Source organism: Gossypium hirsutum, chromosome A03 (assembly GCF_007990345.1).
Source record: "Gossypium hirsutum isolate 1008001.06 chromosome A03, Gossypium_hirsutum_v2.1, whole genome shotgun sequence".
Taxonomy (NCBI): domain Eukaryota; kingdom Viridiplantae; phylum Streptophyta; class Magnoliopsida; order Malvales; family Malvaceae; genus Gossypium; species Gossypium hirsutum.
Window position 1 is genome coordinate 105,087,232 of NC_053426.1, and position 20,638 is coordinate 105,107,869.

At 31.9% G+C, this 20,638-nt stretch overlaps 1 protein-coding gene and 1 pseudogene across 1 annotated transcript; both read left to right on the top strand.

Moving 5' to 3' along the window:
- The first annotated feature begins 8,590 nt into the window (after positions 1 to 8,590).
- Positions 8,591 to 12,408, top strand: LOC107896021 (acyl-coenzyme A oxidase 3, peroxisomal-like; annotated as a pseudogene).
- A 1,119-nt stretch (positions 12,409 to 13,527) lies between these two features.
- LOC107896958 (OPA3-like protein) lies at positions 13,528 to 16,632 on the top strand. Its single transcript, XM_016822276.2, has 4 exons — positions 13,528 to 13,998; positions 14,817 to 14,951; positions 15,777 to 15,863; positions 16,297 to 16,632. Exons 1-4 carry the CDS (start codon positions 13,870 to 13,872, stop codon positions 16,453 to 16,455), a joined length of 510 nt encoding a protein of 169 aa, XP_016677765.1. The 5' UTR covers positions 13,528 to 13,869; the 3' UTR covers positions 16,456 to 16,632.
- The last annotated feature ends 4,006 nt before the right edge of the window (positions 16,633 to 20,638 follow it).

Genomic DNA, 20,638 nt, shown 5'->3' on the forward strand with positions numbered 1-20,638 from the left:
AATAAAACTGAAATTCCATTTTCAAATTTTTAAATAATCGCCTCAACTAGCGACCAAAGCGAAATTTTTACATCGCTACAATTTCTTTATTTATTTCTTTATTAATATTATTTTATTTTATTTCTTTTATTGTTTTTACTTGTTTCTTTATTTATTCTTGATTATTCAGTCTCTTTAATGATAATTTTGCTTATTCTTAATGTAGGTCTAGACATGTTTATATTTTATTTTATCTTCTTATATTTTATTTTATTTCTTTCTTTCAGCTGTATTATGCATAATTTTTTGATTTTATTCATATTTTGCTGGTGTATTGATTTTTATATTGATCATTATTAGCTTTATATTGTGTTTTGTTTGGTAGTAGCATTCTGCTTATTGATCAATTTTCTATTTAGTCCAATTGTTGAGCTGAACTTGGATGTTTATTTCTTATTTGCTTGTGCCTATTATGTTGGTTCGTCAATTTGATGTATTTGATCATTTTATTGTAGATGCACCATGACAAACACACGAGGAAAGTCCAAGGTCGCCATCCTCAATTCGAAAAAGTGGAAGACCCCTAGCACAACCTCCTCATTGAGCGCTTCCGCCAAGGCCCGCCACCCTTACCTCTGATTTTTTGGGGGCCCCTAGAAAAATCTATTTTACTAACTTAGATAGCGTCTACTCGGCCTAGGCCGATGTATTGATTGGGCCGCGTTGGAGCAGGTCCGCCTAGCTGATGATGTTCGCGCCTTTATTACCACAGCTCTGTGAGACAGATTCTTCGCCGTCATCAAGCCCACCTAGATGGAGCTTACTTCGGCGTTCTGCGCGACATTTCTTTTACAGCAGGTTATAACCACTCATGACGCGTCAGGCACCACCACTTTCTGACTTGGTGGTTTGATGCACTAGAGAAGTGTCCTCGAGTTCGGTACTGCTATGGGACTCTACACTAAGGAGTTCATGAGTACAGAGAACTTTCTCTGTCTATATCGGCACATCTATTATACACATCACGTTGTTGGACAGAGCTTACAGTGAGCCAGACACTTTATGATGCGAGTCACTCTAAAGTGACCTCTCTTCCTCCGACCTTACGGTATCTTCATGCCTTATTAGCTCACACTTTGGCAGGTAGGAGAGAGAGTACTGGAGTCGTTAGCGCCCTTATGTGACTCGCCTTGCTCGACACTTCGGTCTTCTCGACACATCAGAGTAGTCCTCTACACTTACCTTCATCGGCTAGATGTCCCCACAGGGAATCTCGAGCTTAATTCATACGCAGTTAGTCGAGCGGCATCGTGGAGTGTGTAACACCCCTACCCCGTAACCGTCGCTGAAATAGGTAAAGGGCATTACCCGACTTGTAACTCATGTCAGAACAGTAAAATTTTGAACTTTTTCTTGAAATAAAGATCATTTATTTAAATAAGTACTAAGCACAACCAGGGATAAAATTTAAACTTCTCTAAGTAAACATTCAAAGATGCCATTTTTGCATGGCTTATATACATTAACCAAAATATTCTTCCGCCACTAGTCTATTCTATACATGCCATAAGATAATCCAAAACATAGCAGTACCAAGCAATGGATAGTGATAGTGTGACAGGTTGCTGACGATCCCCGAGCAAAAGGCCAAATTCAACAATCTATAAAACAGAGAAACATAACAACAGAGTAAGCTTTTATAAGCTTAGTAAGTCTTAAGCAAATAAAAAAAAACTCTTGAACTCAAATATAACCAATTTGTTTATTTGATTCATATATATATCATTTCATTTCATATCTATAGTTACCCTCATCGGTCAAGTCAAAATGTATATCTCCCAATATCCTATAATATTTCTCCATAACTGTATACCCACATATTCATATGGCATTTTCATATTTGCTTTCCACTTTACAATCATGATTTAATTTTGATGGGTCTAACATGTACAAGTATTTATCACATACCTAACCAACCAAATTAAAGTCGATCTTACGAATTCTCATATAACCTCTTTCTAGGTATACTGCCCTTTTTTTGGTCGAATATACACAATTACGTAATACACAATAAGCAGATAAATTCTCACTTGATAGTGATCTCTTATAAACATAGGTACATTACATATTTTCACCTAACTTTTCACATTGACCAAATGCGCAATAATCATAGAAACAGTCTTATTGTTTTACTCACATATGCATCACATAACAACCTTGTGATTTAATTCAAATCAAGCTTAAATATAAGCTCAGAATACATACCTGGCCAACTTAACGCATTGAACGTATTTATTAACAATTGTTACTGTGAAGTCATATAATCTTACGCTTTACTCGAATCATCAGTGAGACCTTTAGCTCGGATAATCCCCACACGTAGTCATCGGGTCTTACCAGGAATATATTTCCAAGTTTCATGTACATTTAATCCCATGTTACAACATTCACATCGACTATCATATTTGTAATTCATTTGCCTCATCAAATATCTACTAATACACACCTTTCACAATTTGTTATTCGGCCACAATATATATATACACATCTCATACATATTTCACATTAGCCATTTGGCTTTACCACATATGCATGGCTCATACATATTTCACATTAGCCTTTCGGCTTTACCACATATATATATCTTGTACATCAATTTCATCATAACAAAATTGACTAGGTATACTAGTCATTTACTGCTTATAGCCTCACTTTAATATGGATCCAGTACTTTGATTAAAATTTTAATTGATAGTTTATAAGCAACTCAAACAGTTTTATCAATGTTTACTACTTAATCACAAATTCACTACAAGTTGTTTTTCCCGAGCAACAGTCACTAAATCATTTATAAATGGAGCTACGAAACTCCAAATCAAGTGCCGTTAATTTTTCCTGAAAATAGACTCATATATCTTTTATCCATAAAATTTTTAGAATTTTTGGTTTGGCAAATCAATACCAGATTTTTCTTAAAGTTTTCCCTTGTTTCACTGTTTGACTAGTCTGACCATTCTTCACTACGAATCGAAATTCTCATTGTACAGAATTCAAAATATATTCTTGTTTATTTCATTTGAAACTATACTCATTAAGGATTCTAAACATATAAACTTCATCTTATAACCATTTTTGTACAATTTATAATGATTTTATAAAAACAGAATAGGGGATCTAGAAGTCATTTTGACCCTGTCCCACATCACTTCAAATATCTTATTATAGGAAATTCTTTTGCTACACGGTTTCTTTTATAAGAAACTAGACTTATTAAGCTTTAATTACATAATTTATTCAACTTCTAACTCATCTCCCAAAATTTATGGTGATTTTCCAAAATCACGTTACTGCCGCTGTCCCAAGCAGATTTATTACCAATTCACTCTTTCACACATACCTTGCATGCATGTTATTTAAACATGCATATCACAAATCAATCATCACATACCTATAATTTCACTTAAGCATAAACTTCGTTTCATCATTTTTGAACACAAACATTACTCAATATTATCCAAATTCACATTCGGCCATAATACACACAACATGTTAACCGATTTTCCCACTTAGCATCTAATGCACATGCATGCTCACAGATACACATCATCGAGTTCTCACTAAAGACATTTCATTTCTATACACATAAATCATGCATCATAATTTAAATATTTACATAATTTCATATATCCAGTACTCACCTATCTTTTGTATTAAAATTTGATATCAATGTCGCCGATTTTCATTTAATTTACCATACAAGATCATGCAACATGATAGCTTAATTTTAAGTACATGAGTTCTTGTCCTGTTTGAAACGGTACAACGATTCTAGTGTGTAGACGGTTTGAATATCAAACACATTTAACCTACTGAACAGCAGCTGAACCTACTCTTGAGCAGTTTCTTTCCCCTTCTTGCTGCCACCTTCAGCGAGTTTCTTAAGGAACCAGCTCCTAAGTGAGCTCAAAAATTAAACATGCAGCAACGCTCTTCTTCCCTCTCTATTCGAACAGCCCCTTAATCTAGCAATCTCCTTAGCCGAAAATTTTAACAACCCAAGGAAATTTCTTCCCCCCCCCCTTTCCTAGCTACGGCAATGGAGGAATAAACCAACTTTGGTTTCTCCTCCCACTAACACATTATTTTTATTACCCATACTCTTTTATTCATCTTTAATTCATTTAATACATTTTTATTACATATTTCTCACCACTAATAAATATAATAATATTAAACCATGCATATAATGTCCATACTTATGAGCTTGGCCGGCCACTAGCATTAAAAGTGGCAAATTAGCATGCAAACCTACTTATTTGCATCATTCAATAATTAATCACTTAAAATAAGCCACGCATATATTCAAAGCTTCTCACATAAGTCCTTTTTATTTAGAAACACATCCAATTTGACAAAAATCAAAGCATTCAAATTTCACACATGCATGATCACATATTTTAGACATAAAATATTATATTCAATTATTTCTGCGACTCGATTTAGCGGTCCCGAAACCACTTCCCGACTAGGGTCAAAATAGGGCTGTTACAGAGTGGATCCTCCCCAATATCGATTATTTCATTTTGACGCTCAGAATGAACTTGAGGACTTCACTGATGATGTTCTTCTCCATCATGTGGACCCACCACAACCTTCACCTTTGAGTCATCGCCATGTTTCTTCTGCTGCTACTTTAGCAAACCTCCCTAAGCGGTTTGCTTGCTTTGAACAATACTATGTTCAAAGGTTTGACAGCCTTGACACGACATTGCAACAGATATATCAGTATCTTTATATCTCCTTTTTAGAGCCAACGACTCACGACATTAACGTGTCTGATGAGAAGGACCATTGAGTCCATTTGTTTTCTTTTATTTTTATTTTTATTTTTATTTTTATTTTTATTTTTATTTTTATTTTTATTTTATTTTATTTTATTTTCTTATACTTATTTTGTTTTTATCTTTTGAACTATATTTAATTTTATGGTTGTTTTTAATAGAGTATAATCCCTTAATCTTCTTCACTATTTGTGTTTATTTTTTTAGTAGTTTGCGCGGAATCATGCACTACATCTAGATTTGTCTACAATTCCGCTTTTCACTATTATGGAAATTTCATCCATTATTTAGGGCAGTTTCAATTATCTCCCTCTCTTATGATATTATGATTATACTGTGATTATCTATGTTTGTACATTAAGGACAATGTACATCTTAAGTGTGGGGAGGTTATTTATATGATTATTAGAAAATCCTTGAATTATGTCTTGTGTTTAAGTAATTTTCTCATATTACTATTAGAATGAATTTTTATCGATTTATGATTTTTATTGATGTGTTTTGGATTAAACTCATAGGTGTTTGTGCACTGATTGTTTAAACTTTAAGACATGAGAGAATCAACCATGACAAGTCTATTTTCAGAATTAAAAATTTTTAGGTTGTTTCCCTAAATTGAGGCATTATCTTAAAGTTTTAAATTTACAAGTTTGACATCAAAACCATAATTTTTTTTAAGATTTTGAGCCTTTAGAACATATATTTTTCTTGCTCAGTTTATTATTGGTTATGAGTGTGTCAATATTGATTTGTTATTCTAGAACTTGCTTCGATTATGCATGTCAAGACCACACCTTTGATTTGATATATTGAAATGATAAAGGCACTTATATTTTAACCCACTTATCCCATAAAAAGTCTACCTTCATAATTAACCCTTAGTGAACCTCTTTGAACCTAACACACCGTTTCTTGATTCACCCATTCATGTTAACCCATAACCCACTCTTTTGATTCGTTGAGAAACTTTCTCATTCTTATTGACTTCCTTTTTATCGAGATTTGGTTTGGTTAGTTGCCTAACTATACTCTTTTGTTTCATTTGTTAAGTTATTTCTTCTTGTTCTTAAAAAAAATAAGTATACATATATGTTGATTATTATTTAGTTCTATGTTAATTGAGCTTGAACAGTTAAATTCATGTTTTGAGAAGGAGCTAGTGTTATTCTTGAATAGTTTTCGATTGATGTAATTATTTTTAATTCAGCAGTTGTTTTTTTTTTAGTTTGGTAATTTATCAATTCAATCTTGATTTTAACTAACTTTTTCAACATTTCTCCACACCCTTAACCTAAGCCCCATTACAACATCTTAAAGAACTTTTGATTTGTGTATCATCTCATTTTATAGTGGTAGATATTTGATTTTCATGCAAGCATATGGTAATGACTCTTCATGTTTGACTATTGAATGCTTATTTTTGAGCCTTAAACACTTTGAGTGATTTGAGTGAATTTTTGGTGAAGATTCAATTTTTGTCGGTTTTGAATTAAAGGTAATTACTCAGATAAGGGGAAATACCTATGTTTTCATTCGTTAAAAAATGCTCAACTTGGATTATTTGAATCTTTAGTGCTCTTTTAGTTGAATTATCAATGTATGATTATTTGTGAATTATGAAAAAACATTATTGATGAGAATTATAAGTTGAGAAAGATTAATTTTAATGTAAGTTGAGGATTTTGCTTGAGGACAAGCAAACACTTAAGTGTAAGGATATTTGATAAGCTATAAAAGTAATATGTTTTTAATCCCATTCTTGACACGTTTTTGGATGATTTATTATGTAAATTAGTGAATCTGATGCTCCTAATCCTTTAAATTTATGTTTCTAAACTTAGGTGAGCATAGGAAAGTGAAAGGAGAGAAAAACGGGTCAAAATCGAACAAAAAGAGCTATCTTCAGGAACCACACGGCCTGGGCATTTGCATATGGGCTGGGCACATGCCCATGTGAGCCACATGGACTGGCCACACGCCCATGTGCCAGCCAATGTCGATATCGCTCCCTATTTCTCAAACACGCGAAAAAACCCAATTTTTAGACTTTTTGAACATTCTAAAGTTTATAAATACATAGTAGAAGAGGACCTAAGGAATACGCGGAGAAGAACAAAGAAATGACTCGAAGAATGCCATCAGATTCATTTCAGAAGTGGATCTCCTTCAAGATTGAAGATCTCTATTTAATTTCTTTAGAAGTTTTCTTGGATTTCTTTATGTCTTGTTGTTTCCTAACTTTGAGATGATCTTATTCCAAATTATGAACTAAATTCCCTAAATACCTAGTGAAGATGAAACCTATGTGAATCTTATTATTTTATTTCTGAATTACATGATAAATACTTGATTCTTGTTCTCAATTATGTATGCTTATTTCGTGTTTTAATATTATTAGGATATTAATTCATGCTTAATGTGTTTACTTCAGTGGAACAAAAGTCTCTGTTTAAAAGTTCATCTAGCATACTTGAGCGGAGTTGCATACAATCCTAGAAATAGAACGACATAAATCTACCGGATTAGAATCAAATCTAATAGGGAATCCATAGATCAAGTTAATGGGACAATAGGAGTTTTAATTAGAAAGAGATTTCAATTAATCAACCTAGAGCCAATTGTTTTTACTCTCGAAAGAGATATTAACATAAATTAGGGATTTCTACGGATCAAGGCGCAAGTGAATAAATCGTTCAATCCAGATTCAAAATAATAAGAGAAGTTTAGATGGATTCTTTCTTGGGTATTGTCTATGTCATTGGTTTTCTTCAAATATTTTCCTAATTCATCCTCTGTTGCGTTTTTAGTAATTAGTTAGTTAATTTTAGATTAAAGTCAATCACATTAATTTTTCGGCTAATAATAGAAAAAGTCATTACTATTACTTTTAGTCCTCGTGGATATGATATTCCCGACTCACCATAGCTATACTATTATTCGATAGGTGCGCTTGTTTTTATCGTAATTTTAGTTAGTTTAGTGATCGTCATATTTTTAACAGTAAAAAAACCTGTCATTGAACCTCCCCAAATTATCCTATTAACGTCTGCTTCTGGATGTGGTGGGGGTATGCCCATAATCTTTAAATTTTGATATTTCCTCTAAGAGCAACTTAATTTTGGAAAAAAGTGAGCAATAAGAACAACTAATTACAGCAATAATGTTTGTCATCAATTTTACATAATTTTTCTTGGTATAATAATAAATTTACCTATTAAAGTTTACGCATTCTATCTATTTATATATATTAAGCTAAAGTTAAATTGATAAAATATATAAATATTAAGGGCTTAATTTATTATTATATCAATTAAAATTATGTATAAAGAATAGAAAACATTAATTGTTGTAATTAATTGTCTTTATTGCTCCCATTCAAAATTGATAGAATTAAATTGTTCTATTTTTTTTAAAAGAACCAGATTAATCAATATCGAAATTGAGAAAGACTGGATAAGTAGTTTTAACTAAAATTTAATATCAATGTATGTATGTTTTACAACGATAAAGGTTATGTTAATGATAATATTGAAATATTGAAATCATTTTTTATTATTATAATTCCAATGATGCTTCTAATGATTTTTTTGTAACTTCAAAGAATTTTGAGTTTACGAAAATCCCTCGATATTTCCAATTTTATGTTGTTTGTCTTTTAGGAATAAATTGTGTGCGAAAGATACAAAAAGAGCCTTTTATTTCAATTTGTTTATGTTTGAATCCCATTAGGGAACTAAATAAGTTAATGTAGAGATGCAAAATATGGTATTTTTATCTACCTGTGGCGTTCGCGCGTAAATGAACAATTAACGATTAAACCCCCCATTTTAAAACGCTCGAACCCTTCCTTTCATCATCATCTTCTTCTTCTTCTTCTTCTTCTTCTTCTTCTTCTTCTTCTTCTTCTTCTTGAACTTTGCCCAATGGATCGAGCTTTTGAAAGAACCAAAATACTAACCGATCATCTCCTCCAATCTTCTCCTCCTTCGCCTGTCCAAACATCTCTTTCTTCAAACGCCTGTTTCAACTACACTCCCCCGGAACTTTCCGAAAAGTACGCATTTGACACCAAGGAGATGCGGCGGCTAATCGACGGGCACCACTTGGAGGTAAGGGACCGACTTTTTGGGATGATGAGCCAGAGCAAGTTGTTCAACCCCAGAGTGAGGGGAGGGAAGGTGTTCGTATCGCCTGACTATAACCAGCCCATGGAGCAGCAAAGAGAGATAACGTTGAAGCGCATCGACTACTTGTTCGACAGAGGGGCGTTCAAAGGATGGTTAACGGAGCAAGGTGAAGAGATTGAGTTGAGGAAGTTTGCTAGCTTTGAGGTTTTTGGTATCTTCGATCATTCCATGGGAACTATGCTCGCAGTTCACTTCTTTTTGTGGTGTGCTATCCCTTTCCTGTTTATTTCAAAGCTTGTTCTTTCGTTTTATTAGCTTTCGAACTGTACAATTTGATGTTTCCAGGGGCGGTGCCGTCCAAGTTTTCGGTACCAAACACCATCATAACAAGTGGCTGAGGGACACGGAAACTCACGTCGTCAAGGGTTGCTTTGCCATGTCTGAGTTGGGGCATGGAAGTAATGTATGTCTGAGTCGAGCTTTAATCTGAATTCTTTATAGAACCTTCTACTCTTTCATTTCCCTGATTTATTCCGGTATATTGCTTTTAGGTTCGCGGAGTTGAAACAGTAACAACATATGATTCAAATACACAGGAGTTTGTGATTACTACTCCATGTGAATCAGCTTAGAAGTTTTGGATTGGTGGGGCAGCCAATGTATGCTTCTCTTAGAACCAAATACCATTTCTTCCTGTTCTGCCTTTTTAGCTTCTGTTGCACATATGAAATTTTTATTCAACTGTTTTTATTGTCATTTCCCCGGTTTTGCCTATATGCTGACATCGTATGCTTCTACTGTTGCTTTGCTCTATAGCATGCAACACATGCGATCGTGTTTTCACAGCTAAATATCAACGGAAGCAATCAAGGAGTTCATGCATTTATAGCCCAAATCAGGGATGCTGATGGTTATCTATGTCCAAATGTTCGGATTGCTGACTGTGGTCGTAAAATTGGTCTAAACGGTGTTGATAATGGTCGAATCTGGTAATTCTAACTTCTTTTTCTGTGGTATGAACTCTAATATTTTTGTTTCCTTGGAAAATTCTAATTTAAAGGTTTACATTTGCAATTTCAGGTTTGACAATGTTCGAGTGCCCAGAGAGAACTTGTTAAATTCAGTAGCTGATGTTTCAGCTGATGGAAAATACCTAAGTTCAATTAACGACCCAGATCAGGTACACTCATGTCTGCTTCTAATGTTGTGTACTGTACCACAACAGGATCCTGTTTAGTAATGTATTGGTGGCTCTTAAATGGTTGCTGCTTTGATTCAGAGATTTGCTGCATTCCTGGCCCCTCTGACAATAGGTCGTGTTAGTATTGCAACCAGTACCGTTTATATATCAAAGGTATCTTTAGCAATTTTTTTATTAGTAGATGAGTACTGCATATTTTGGCTTTCTGGGTGTGGAGTGGCAGGCCACTGATACCCAATGATAATGTCATGGACTCATTCATATCATGTCATTTCTCTGTGTTTTAGGCTGGCTTAACAATTGCCATAAGGTATGCGCTAACAAGACGGGCTTTTTCTCTTAAACCAAATGAACCCGAGGTCTTATTGCTTGATTATCCAAGTTATCAACGACGACTCTTGCCTCTCCTTGCGAAGACGTAAGTATATCTGCAGTTTATCTTATGCAATATGTATTCTACTGAAGCTCTTATGGAGATCAGTTTTTGTTTTGCACTTCATGGTTAGTCATGCTACAAATTCTTTTACTTGCTTTGTGGACAAGTTATTCTTTTCTAAACATATAATAGAGAAAATGTATGTTTTATGGTCATTTTGCTAAGCATTTAATGTCCTAAGGGAGTATCACAGGTTGATCATGTTATTTTCTTATATCTTTGAGTGTAGCTTTAGTTTAGAAGTTTAGATAATCAAGACAGGGTTATTTATTTGGCTACTAACAACATATATTTCTTTGCCCTTTTGTGCTGCAGCTATGCTATGAGTTTTGCATCACATTACTTGAAAAAGCTTTTCGTGAAGAGGACACCGCAGTCATACAAAACCATTCATATATTTTCAAGTGCATTCAAAGCTACTTTTACTTGGAATAACTTGCATATACTTCAGGTGAGCAACAAATGATCATGAATTAAGTTGGATATGTTAACAGTTACAGAGGTTCAATTGTTGAATGCTTCAGGAATGCCGTGAAGCTTGTGGAGGACAAGGGTTAAGGACCGAGAATCATGTCGGTCAATGGAAAGCTGAATTTGATGTTCAATCCACTTTTGAGGGAGACAACAATATTTTGATGCAGCAAGTACATTTGTTTTTCGTTTCATATTCTATTCATCTAAATCATACACATCAAGTTTATAAATATTGAAATTATTGCAAACTATGGTCGAAACAATGACACTTACGGATTGAACATGTTGACTCAGATAAGCAAGGCTCTACTCGCTGAATATGTGGCAGCTAAGAAAAGAAAAAAGGCTTTCAAGGGTCTGGGGTTAGAGCACATGAATAAGCCCTGCCCTGTCATTCCATCACAGCTTACTAGCACTGCTCTCCGTTCCAGTCAATTCCAGGTAATATAATCAGCTGTGCCATTCTTAATGTTCCATATTAAAATTTGTAGCTATCTCTGACCATTGGCATTTATCAGATGAAGGCCTTGTGCTTAAGGGAGAGAGATCTTTTAAATCGTTTCGCAGCTGAGATCTCACACTATCAAGCCAAGGGACTAAGTAGAGAGCATGCCTTCAATATGGTAAAGAAGCACTTTATGTTTATTTAAATTGCTTTTCTTTTTCTTCACCTTTTAGTCTAATTCTCACAGCACTTCTGTACACCAGAGTTATCAGATAGCAGAGGACTTGGGCAGAGCTTTCACAGATCGATCTATATTTCAAGCTTTTGCTGAGGCAGAAGCAACTTTAGCCGCTAGTTCATTGAAGGTAAACCTAATATGAGCATCTGCTTGATATTCAGTCTAATCTAGTATTTTGTGCATTAGCCAGTTAATTCATTTTGTTCTTCTGCAGGATGTCCTAGGTATGGTGAGATCATTGTATGGCTTAATCTGTGTGGAAGATGATTCGTTTCTCCGATATGGGTATCTATCAGTGGAGAATGCTGCTGCTGTAAGGAGCGAAATAACGAAAGTCTGCGGTGAACTTCGACCACACGCACTTGCTTTAGTCAGTTCCTTTGGCATTCCTCATTCTTTTCTGAGCCCTATAGCATTTAACTGGATTGATGCAAACTCATGGTCTTCAATTCAGCAATGATAGGGCGTTGTTCTACCAATTCCACTTAAACCAAAGGTCTACTACTCATTGCCAGCCACTCTTTTAATAAGCTAGCCTTCATCAGATTTTATAGCCAATGCAACAGTGTGTAAACTGTTTATTGTATAAATAAATATATTGGTTACTATTAAATGGATTGGTGTTTTGTAGTATGTATTATTGTTATATGAATTTATATTTGATGCATTGCTACTAAATTAACAAACCAATGATAACAAAGAAAGAAAAGGAAAAGCTGAAAAACAAGCCAAGAGTAATTTTGCTGCTCTACTTCCCTAAACAAGGGTATAATAAATAATAGTTTTACTTATAATAACAAAGTTAGTCATTAATATTTATCTATTTTTTCACTTTGGTCTTGATACTATTTTTTATCATCTCAACTCTTAATCGAATTTTAGTTAATTTTTTTTTATGGAAAAACTAATTAAACTATTACAATATTAACGGCACTAATGTGACAACTTGTGTGGTAATTTACGAATACTTCATTATTAACATAGATTTTTTTAAAAAAAATTATAAACATTTTTAGTTTGTGAAATTCTTTAATATATTTTTTTATTTTTTATGAAGTACTCATAGACTATTACAGGAGTTATCACATCAATGCCATTATAATTTTAATGGTATGATTAAAATTTTAATCTAAAAAAAGCAATTTGACTAATTTTTAAAGAACGAGGCTGAAGTGATAAAAAAGAATTAGGATCAAAATGAGAAAATGAGTAAATATTAGAGACTATATTTGAATTTATACCAAAAATAAATCTCTTACACTATTCCAATTTAGACTTATCATGAGTCTAGTCACCAACCCAAACTTAAAAGTCTGCCCGAAAAATAAGAGAGTTTAGGCTAAAATATAAGACTAAAAAATGAACTTGAACAAAAAATAATACATGTTTCCTAAATAGGCTACACTTCGAGTAAGAATTTTTTAACCTAAGCCTAGCCTGAATTAGCTGTTTTATTGTTGGTTCGTTGCTATTTTGCAGTGGTTACTATTTTGTTATTATTTTTATATTGTATAACTCTTTTTTGTTTGTTAATTTTATTACTATTTTAAAGGCATTTATTTAATAAGTTACAACTATCTTAATATTATTTAAGTATAAAATATTTTTAATAAAATTTTAATTTATTCAACCACATTCATGTTTTTAATATATTTAATGTATTATATTTTTTAAATTTATTTTTATATAAAAATAATCTTAAAAAATTAATACCTGCAAACTAAATAAGACACAAATTTAATATTTTTAATCCAAAAATTTTAAGACTAATTTTAAAGTTGAGTCTAAACTTGAAAGACGTACCTAAAATTTTGTATCGAGCGGAGCCTTCAGGAACCAAGTATCATGGGTTCAAAGAAGACGGAAACGATCGGCCGTCCACAAAATACCCATACGCTCACACTACAGTGACTACCCTCTACGTTCTCACTCTTTAAATCTTGATTCTTCTGGAAACGTATTCCAACACTCTTTGAATCAAAGCATCGAATACGTTATGTCTGTTCTCTGATGAAAATCAAAGCTTAAATCTATCTATCTTTCAAAAACCCAAAAACTAAAAAGAAAAGAGACCAATACCAGCAACAGAATTGAGAAAACTAAAAATTAGTGTGAGCGGGTAGAAGAGATGATGCTACCCGTAGTAAAGCTAGGAACTCTTGCGCTGAAAACCGCTTGCAAACCCATTGCTAATCGTCTCAAGAAAGAAGCTGGTTTGCATCCCAGATTCCGCCAATTGATCATCAATATTGCCCAGGTTTCCCCCCTTCTTTTCTTTTCACTTTCCTTCAATCATATCCGGGTTATTACTTTATTATTGTTTTAACTAGTTTCTTGTTAGCTTATTTTCGATGTTGTTTCTCTTCGGCATTTTTTCTTACTGGGTAATTCTATGATCTCTGGTTAACGTTCCCTCCACCCTTCAGTTATATTTGATCTGATATTAATAGTGTGTTAAGTTTCTATGTTGTATAATTCGTAGCATTCATCTTATCCTCACTGAAAGGTTTCCATAAATTTCAACACTTCCAATTGAGTACATTTTAACTTGTCAGGGCTTTCGTTGCTGTGTAATTGAACTTTTAAAACCTGATTAGATTCTATTTAATTGCATGCTTGCTCCAGGCTCCAGCTGCTGTTGGTTATTTAATAGGCTGGTAATTAGTACATTTTGGCCATTAATGTTCAGACTATGACTTTGATGTGATACTGGTTTGCATTCTACATGCAGAGTTTCTTGTCTATGGTTCAAAGATATGCTTCTTCTGGGTTTTCTTCCCTGAGTGGGAAGGATCAATTTTGCATGCTGGAGGGGCATGAGCTTTTTTCTTATGTTGTTAAACTGCCTTGACTGTTCTATTTTGTCTTCAATGATTCAGACTTACAGTAAGATGTATTATCCAATGATGGAAAAGTTCTGATCAATGATACCCATACTTGTTGTTTAGTTCAATTTTATGTTGTTTCACCACTCCCAATGAAATTCAGGAATATGGTCTTTTCTTACCTAGATTGCAAAATATAAAGTTTTTTTTTTGTTCATTTTAAGGATTTTTGTTTTTTATACTGAATCAGGCAAATCATCGATTTACAACCACGATGCAAAGACGAATTTACGGTCATGCAACTGATGTTGCGATACGCCCCTTGAACGAGGAGAAAGCTGTCCAGGCTGCTGCCGATCTTCTGGGGGAGCTTTTTGTATTCACGGTACTTTCTCTGTTTCACTTTACTCTCAGCATCTTGTTCAAGCTTACTAGGGTCTGTAATTACAATTCCTCCTGTGTATGGCTTAGGTTCATTTCCTTCACTACAGAAGTGATTGTTAAAAGACAGACCCCCTTCACTTTTGTGTTCATAAATGGCTGTTGCTTTTTGTTACTGTTTAGGTTCTGTTTGCTTAATGTTCGGATGTAGCAAATGAATGAACAATTTGAAAAGGGTGGTTGGTTTGTTACATGAACCCTAATTATATGTGGTCAGAATTTTCAGCTTCATTAGTTTACTTGCTACTACGGATTTATGAAAACTGAAGATGGAAATTTATTTCCAAGTGTTTCATGGTGCAGTGTGATAACTAAAGCATGTATTTTCTTCAAATTGACCTAGGAACCATAAACACTTACCAGTGACTTTTCCTTTATTACCATCCAGCTCTTTTAGGAAATATTACTCTCTTTACTCTTAATGAAAACACATGATCTGAGATGGGACCATAACTTGATTGAGCATATCAAAAAGGGCATATGAATGTTAGGTTGCTCTTACAAGCAAACTTCTAATGAAATTGCAATTAAAGTTAAGAAATCTCCAAGAGATGCTAATAGAGCTTTTAGTATGAATGGAAACACCGGAATATAGATATTACCATCTTGAATTTTTGTTGATGAATTTTACTCTCATACTTAGCTTAAGGGTGAAGCATCTTTTACTGATACATACTTTTCTCACTTTAATTTTTACATAGCTTATTGCACCAAGACTTATCATACTGCAGTTGAGATTGAATGATCCTTATTCTCTGTCTCACTTTAGGTTGCAGGAGCTGCTATTATTTTTGAGGTACAAAGAAGCTCCAGATCAGAAGCAAGAAAAGAGGAGCAGCGCAAACAAGAATTGGAGGTATTTGTTTATCTCTGATTGATGCTACTACTTTAATGGATCCTTTTTTTCATACAGTGATCTGTTTTATTGTTAAATTAAGTAAATTATACTACCAAGACTTGCTTGGAGAAGTGGTTAGAACTTCTGTCTGGCACCTAGATGACACGGGTTTAAACCCTATCATCCTCCTTCCCCCCTATTCCAATATTGTAATGATAAAAAAAAATTTAACTTATATTAATTGGTAATGACTAAATCATCCTCCAATGTCTTGTTGACTTTGAAGGTAATTAGCTTGTAGTACTAAAATTGATGGGTTTACTCTTGTGATGATGCATTTTGAAGTGATTATTTTTTATTCTTCGCATGTTACGTGCCACCATAGCAAGGCAGATGCATTTGTACTCTTGGTTTATTAAAATTCATCATTTGTCCATTTTCTGGTGTCTAGGCAATGAAACAAAAAGATGAAGATGTAGCACGAGAAGTTGAGCTGATTAAACTAAAAATTGAAGAGCTGGAGCAACTAGCAAGAGGACGAGGACTTGCTGGTTTATTCAACTCCAGGCATGCACATGATGCTGAAGGTGTAAAAGCCAAACCATCTTGATTATTTCAGGAACCAAGCTTGAGTCTAAATTTCAATGTAAGACCTAACTTGACCTCAGTAACATTTTGATATTCCAAAGAAGTTGTTCAAACTCCAACAAGACATTTGAGAGAGGGGAAATGAAAAACATTTATGCTGATATAATACAATTGGGTATAATTCTCAGCTTCTGCTGAATTTTAGTTTGTTTGGACATCTGGGAATTGGAAAGCTCCAGCTTAGATGCTTATAGCTGCCTTTGAAACATGAAAGCTTGATGTTAGGAGGCTTTGGTATTTTACAAAATGTTTTAAAGCATTGCAGATCATTTTCATGTAACATTCTGTGATTCTTGTATGACCTCAGATTTAGTTATAGCAAAGTGGAGAGACAAAGGAATGTCACAATAAATAAATAAACCGCGGCGCTGAAGTTTTTCTTTCCTAACAAAATCTAGTATAATTTTAAAGTTTTAATTCAAATACTGCCAGTGATTTTTTTTTTCGAATATTGTGATTGTCACTTTTTTTTTAAAAAAAATTATACTTCCATCCAAAAATGAACTTATTTCAATATCTATGATCAATATTTTCTAAAATAATATTTAATTAATGCCTATTTATTTTCTTATCCAATTTAACGTTGTAAAATACTGATAATAATACTTTCTTAAAAAATTTACGTGAAAGGAATGGATGGTACACTATAAGGATAATAAGCATATTAGACCTTTTTTTTAAGAAAAAAAAATACTTCCCATTAAAAGTAATTATAAACAATGCAGTGCATGCAATACATAAAACACAAAAAAAATTATGGCAATATTAAAAAGACTCAAAAGTAATTTAAAAATATATTATCTTTATTAAATTGTCCAAAGAGTATATAACTTAATAGTAACCGTAACACTAAAAAGATTCAAAAGCCATCTAGAGATGCATTACCTTAATCAAACTATTGATATTTGCACTTTAGTCTTGAATCATTAGATCAATCTGATGATGAACACAAATCAATCAAAAAACTATTGTCAAAAGTCCAAGAGAACCATTATATACTATATACACAAAAAGTTAAGTTTGGAATAGCCTCTACTACTCAACATCTTGGAGTCCAATTTTACAAACATTATCCTGACAAGATTAGCTGAGAATGGTTCTCAACAATTCTTGCAACACCCTTAACAAATCTATGTATATACATGAACAAGATTAGAAATACAACTAAAACTATTGTTGCTTTCAAAGAGAACATGGTAAACAAATCAACACAACTCTCAAAAAAATAAAATAAAGTGGATTAGAAATAAAACTAAAGGAAAAAAACAAAAAAAAAATTGTTGAAAAGATTGCGGTAAACAACCAACCCAGAGACTAGATCTATCATTAGCAAGACCAAGTTTTAATTTGAATAAAATTAAGCTGTTAGGTTTTATAAATTTATCGAACATCCTAAAGCTTTTTAAAAGGTTGAACATTTTAAATCCTAAAATTAAATTAATTATTTACTCTTTTTTTAATAATTCAGAGGATTTTTACACTTAATATTTTGAATATCTCTATCATATATGAGTTCAATTGAAAAATGACTGAAATATTATTTTAAACAAATAATAAATATTATTACAAAATTGTTTATATATATATATATATTAATAGTTTTTTGTAAAATCTTTAAAAAATATATTTAAAATACAATATCAAGATCGAAAGTTTAAAATATTAATAAAAAAATTTAATTAAATTCTCGTAATTGAGTTAATGCTTAACAAATATTCATCCACAAAATCCACTTAGATTTGAAGCTACGAGGAAGAAGCAGTGTGTATGTCCTTTTATCCTCCTCCTTCTAAAAAATACACCTCGTAAGAAATGTTTAGGATTTAAGAAGCTGATAAAAAAAATAATTTAATCCATAAAAATAACAAAATATATAAATAAAAAATTATTTTTTATAAGATAGAATACTTAAATGATTATCTTTATCCTTTTAGTAATATATCAATATTCAAACAATCAAATTAAGATAATGTTTGAAAAGCTATTTAATAATTGAATTTAGATGTAATTGGTTGTAATTATACAAGGAGTATGTTTAGATGACAATTGTAATTGGTGGATTCCACTGAATTAGATATAATTGGAGCACCCTAATTACAGTTTTCAATTCTAGAGGGAATGTGAGAATTGGAGTAATCATACATAATTACACCCAAATCCAATTTCAAATTTTTATTTTTATAAAAATTATATTATAAGCATGATCACGTATGAGTGTTTGGAAGGTTATGGTAAAAATTTTCTTATATTATAAAAATAATTTATGCATTTTATAAAGTTATAAAAATAAATTATATTATTTAAATATTAAAAAAATTCTAAAGTTATGGTCAAAAAATTTATTATAAAAAATAGGAATAAATATCAAAACTATATATGAACTTTGATTTAATGTATAATTGTATATATGAACTACGATTTTGTGTAATTTTATACATAAAATTTTAATTTGATCCAATTCTTGTAAATTATTAACATGATTATTGATATAACATCATTTTATGTTTATATATTGAATACATAAATAATTATATTTATCTAATATAAAAATGAATTGATGTATTTATTTCTTTAAATGTGGATGATTAAATCAAAATTAAAGTTTCAAGTATACATTTGAACTACAATTAGAGTTTTACGTGTATAATTGCACCAAATTAATGTTCATATATACAATTACACATTAAATCAAAATTCATGTATACTTTTGAGATTTATCTGTCGAAACCATTTTTTAATTTTGAAAAACGGGATCCGACTTAAAAACAAAAAAAAATAGAGTCGCCATCGATCTTCTCCGAGGTGTGATCGGATCACCTTGAGATTGACCATTTTAATAAAACATTTTGATTTACTAAAACAATTATTTCGATCTACGTAATTCGTTAAAATAAGGTTCGGGAGTCGATTACGCACGAGAAAGGGCTAGCACCCTCGTAACGCCCAAAATTGGTACCTAATTGATTAATTAATATCTTAATGTCGAAAATTCAAAAAGATTTTGGCATACAATCCTTTTATTTAAAAAAACACTTGAATAAATTAAATGGAATGCCGAAACCCTCCTATCTTAAAGAAATAAAATGTCAAACCCAGTGAGTTAGGATGCAACATTTCAAACCCTCGAAAATAAGTTTGTCTTTTAATTTTCAAAACTCATGCATCTAAGTTTGAAAATGATACTCGGTTATTTGGGTCAAATGAAAAATCGGAACTTAGTAAATTAGGGCACAATCTCTCAAAATTTCAAATACAGAATATTGCCTTTATTTTTTAGAAATTCTTACCTCGAGAAAACAAGGTGTCATATCTAATAAGTTAGAACACAACATCTTAAATTCCCGAGAATAAGCTTTTATTTGAAACTTATTTGTTTTGATTTTAAGAAAGGGTACTCAATTACTTAGATTCGACGAGGAAAATCAGAACCCATTAAGTTAGGGCTCAATTTTCTCGAAGCTCCCAAATACAAGTATTGCCTCATTTTGAGAAAACTTTTGAATAAAATGGTTACAAAAATTAAGCGATACTAAAACACGACCTTTTAAGTGAATAAAATACGATGAGAGGATAATATACAATGCAAAGTAATAATTCGTAAACAAAATGTTTCATTATTGAATTACAAATAAGCAATAAACATAAATTAAGAATTTCAATACACATAATAACAATAACCACATAACATGTTGTCTTATGCAAATACTAATATTAATATTCAAAGACTAATAAAAAATAATTTTAAAAGAAATATTAAGCAAATTAACCTAAATAAAATGTAACAAGTTTTTAAATAATGCTAATAGCGTTTTAAAAAACAAACGACATATTAATGATAATAGAAAATAATGATTAAAATTATAATAACATGCTAATACCTAAATACAACCGAAATAATAGTATAGCAATAATTTCAGAGATAATAATAAAACATTACTTACAACATGCTAATAATAATAACAAAAAAACAATAATAATAATAATAATGGTGGTTATAATGAACATAATAATACAAATAATAAATAATATAATAGTAATAAACAACCAATACAATAATAATAAAATTAAAATAGGTCAAATTAATCAATTTAATAACAAAATAGCAAAATTAGCTAAACAGGGATTAAATTGAATTAAAAATAGGA

Excerpts from the sequence above, each read along its gene's own strand:
- LOC107896958 (XM_016822276.2), top strand. The coding sequence starts at position 13,870 with ATGATGCTACCCGTAGTAAAGCTAGGAACTCTTGCGCTGAAAACCGCT. Across the intron at positions 13,999-14,816 it reads TGATCATCAATATTGCCCAG|GCAAATCATCGATTTACAAC; the intron begins GTTTCCCCCCTT and ends ATACTGAATCAG. Across the intron at positions 14,952-15,776 it reads GGGAGCTTTTTGTATTCACG|GTTGCAGGAGCTGCTATTAT; the intron begins GTACTTTCTCTG and ends GTCTCACTTTAG.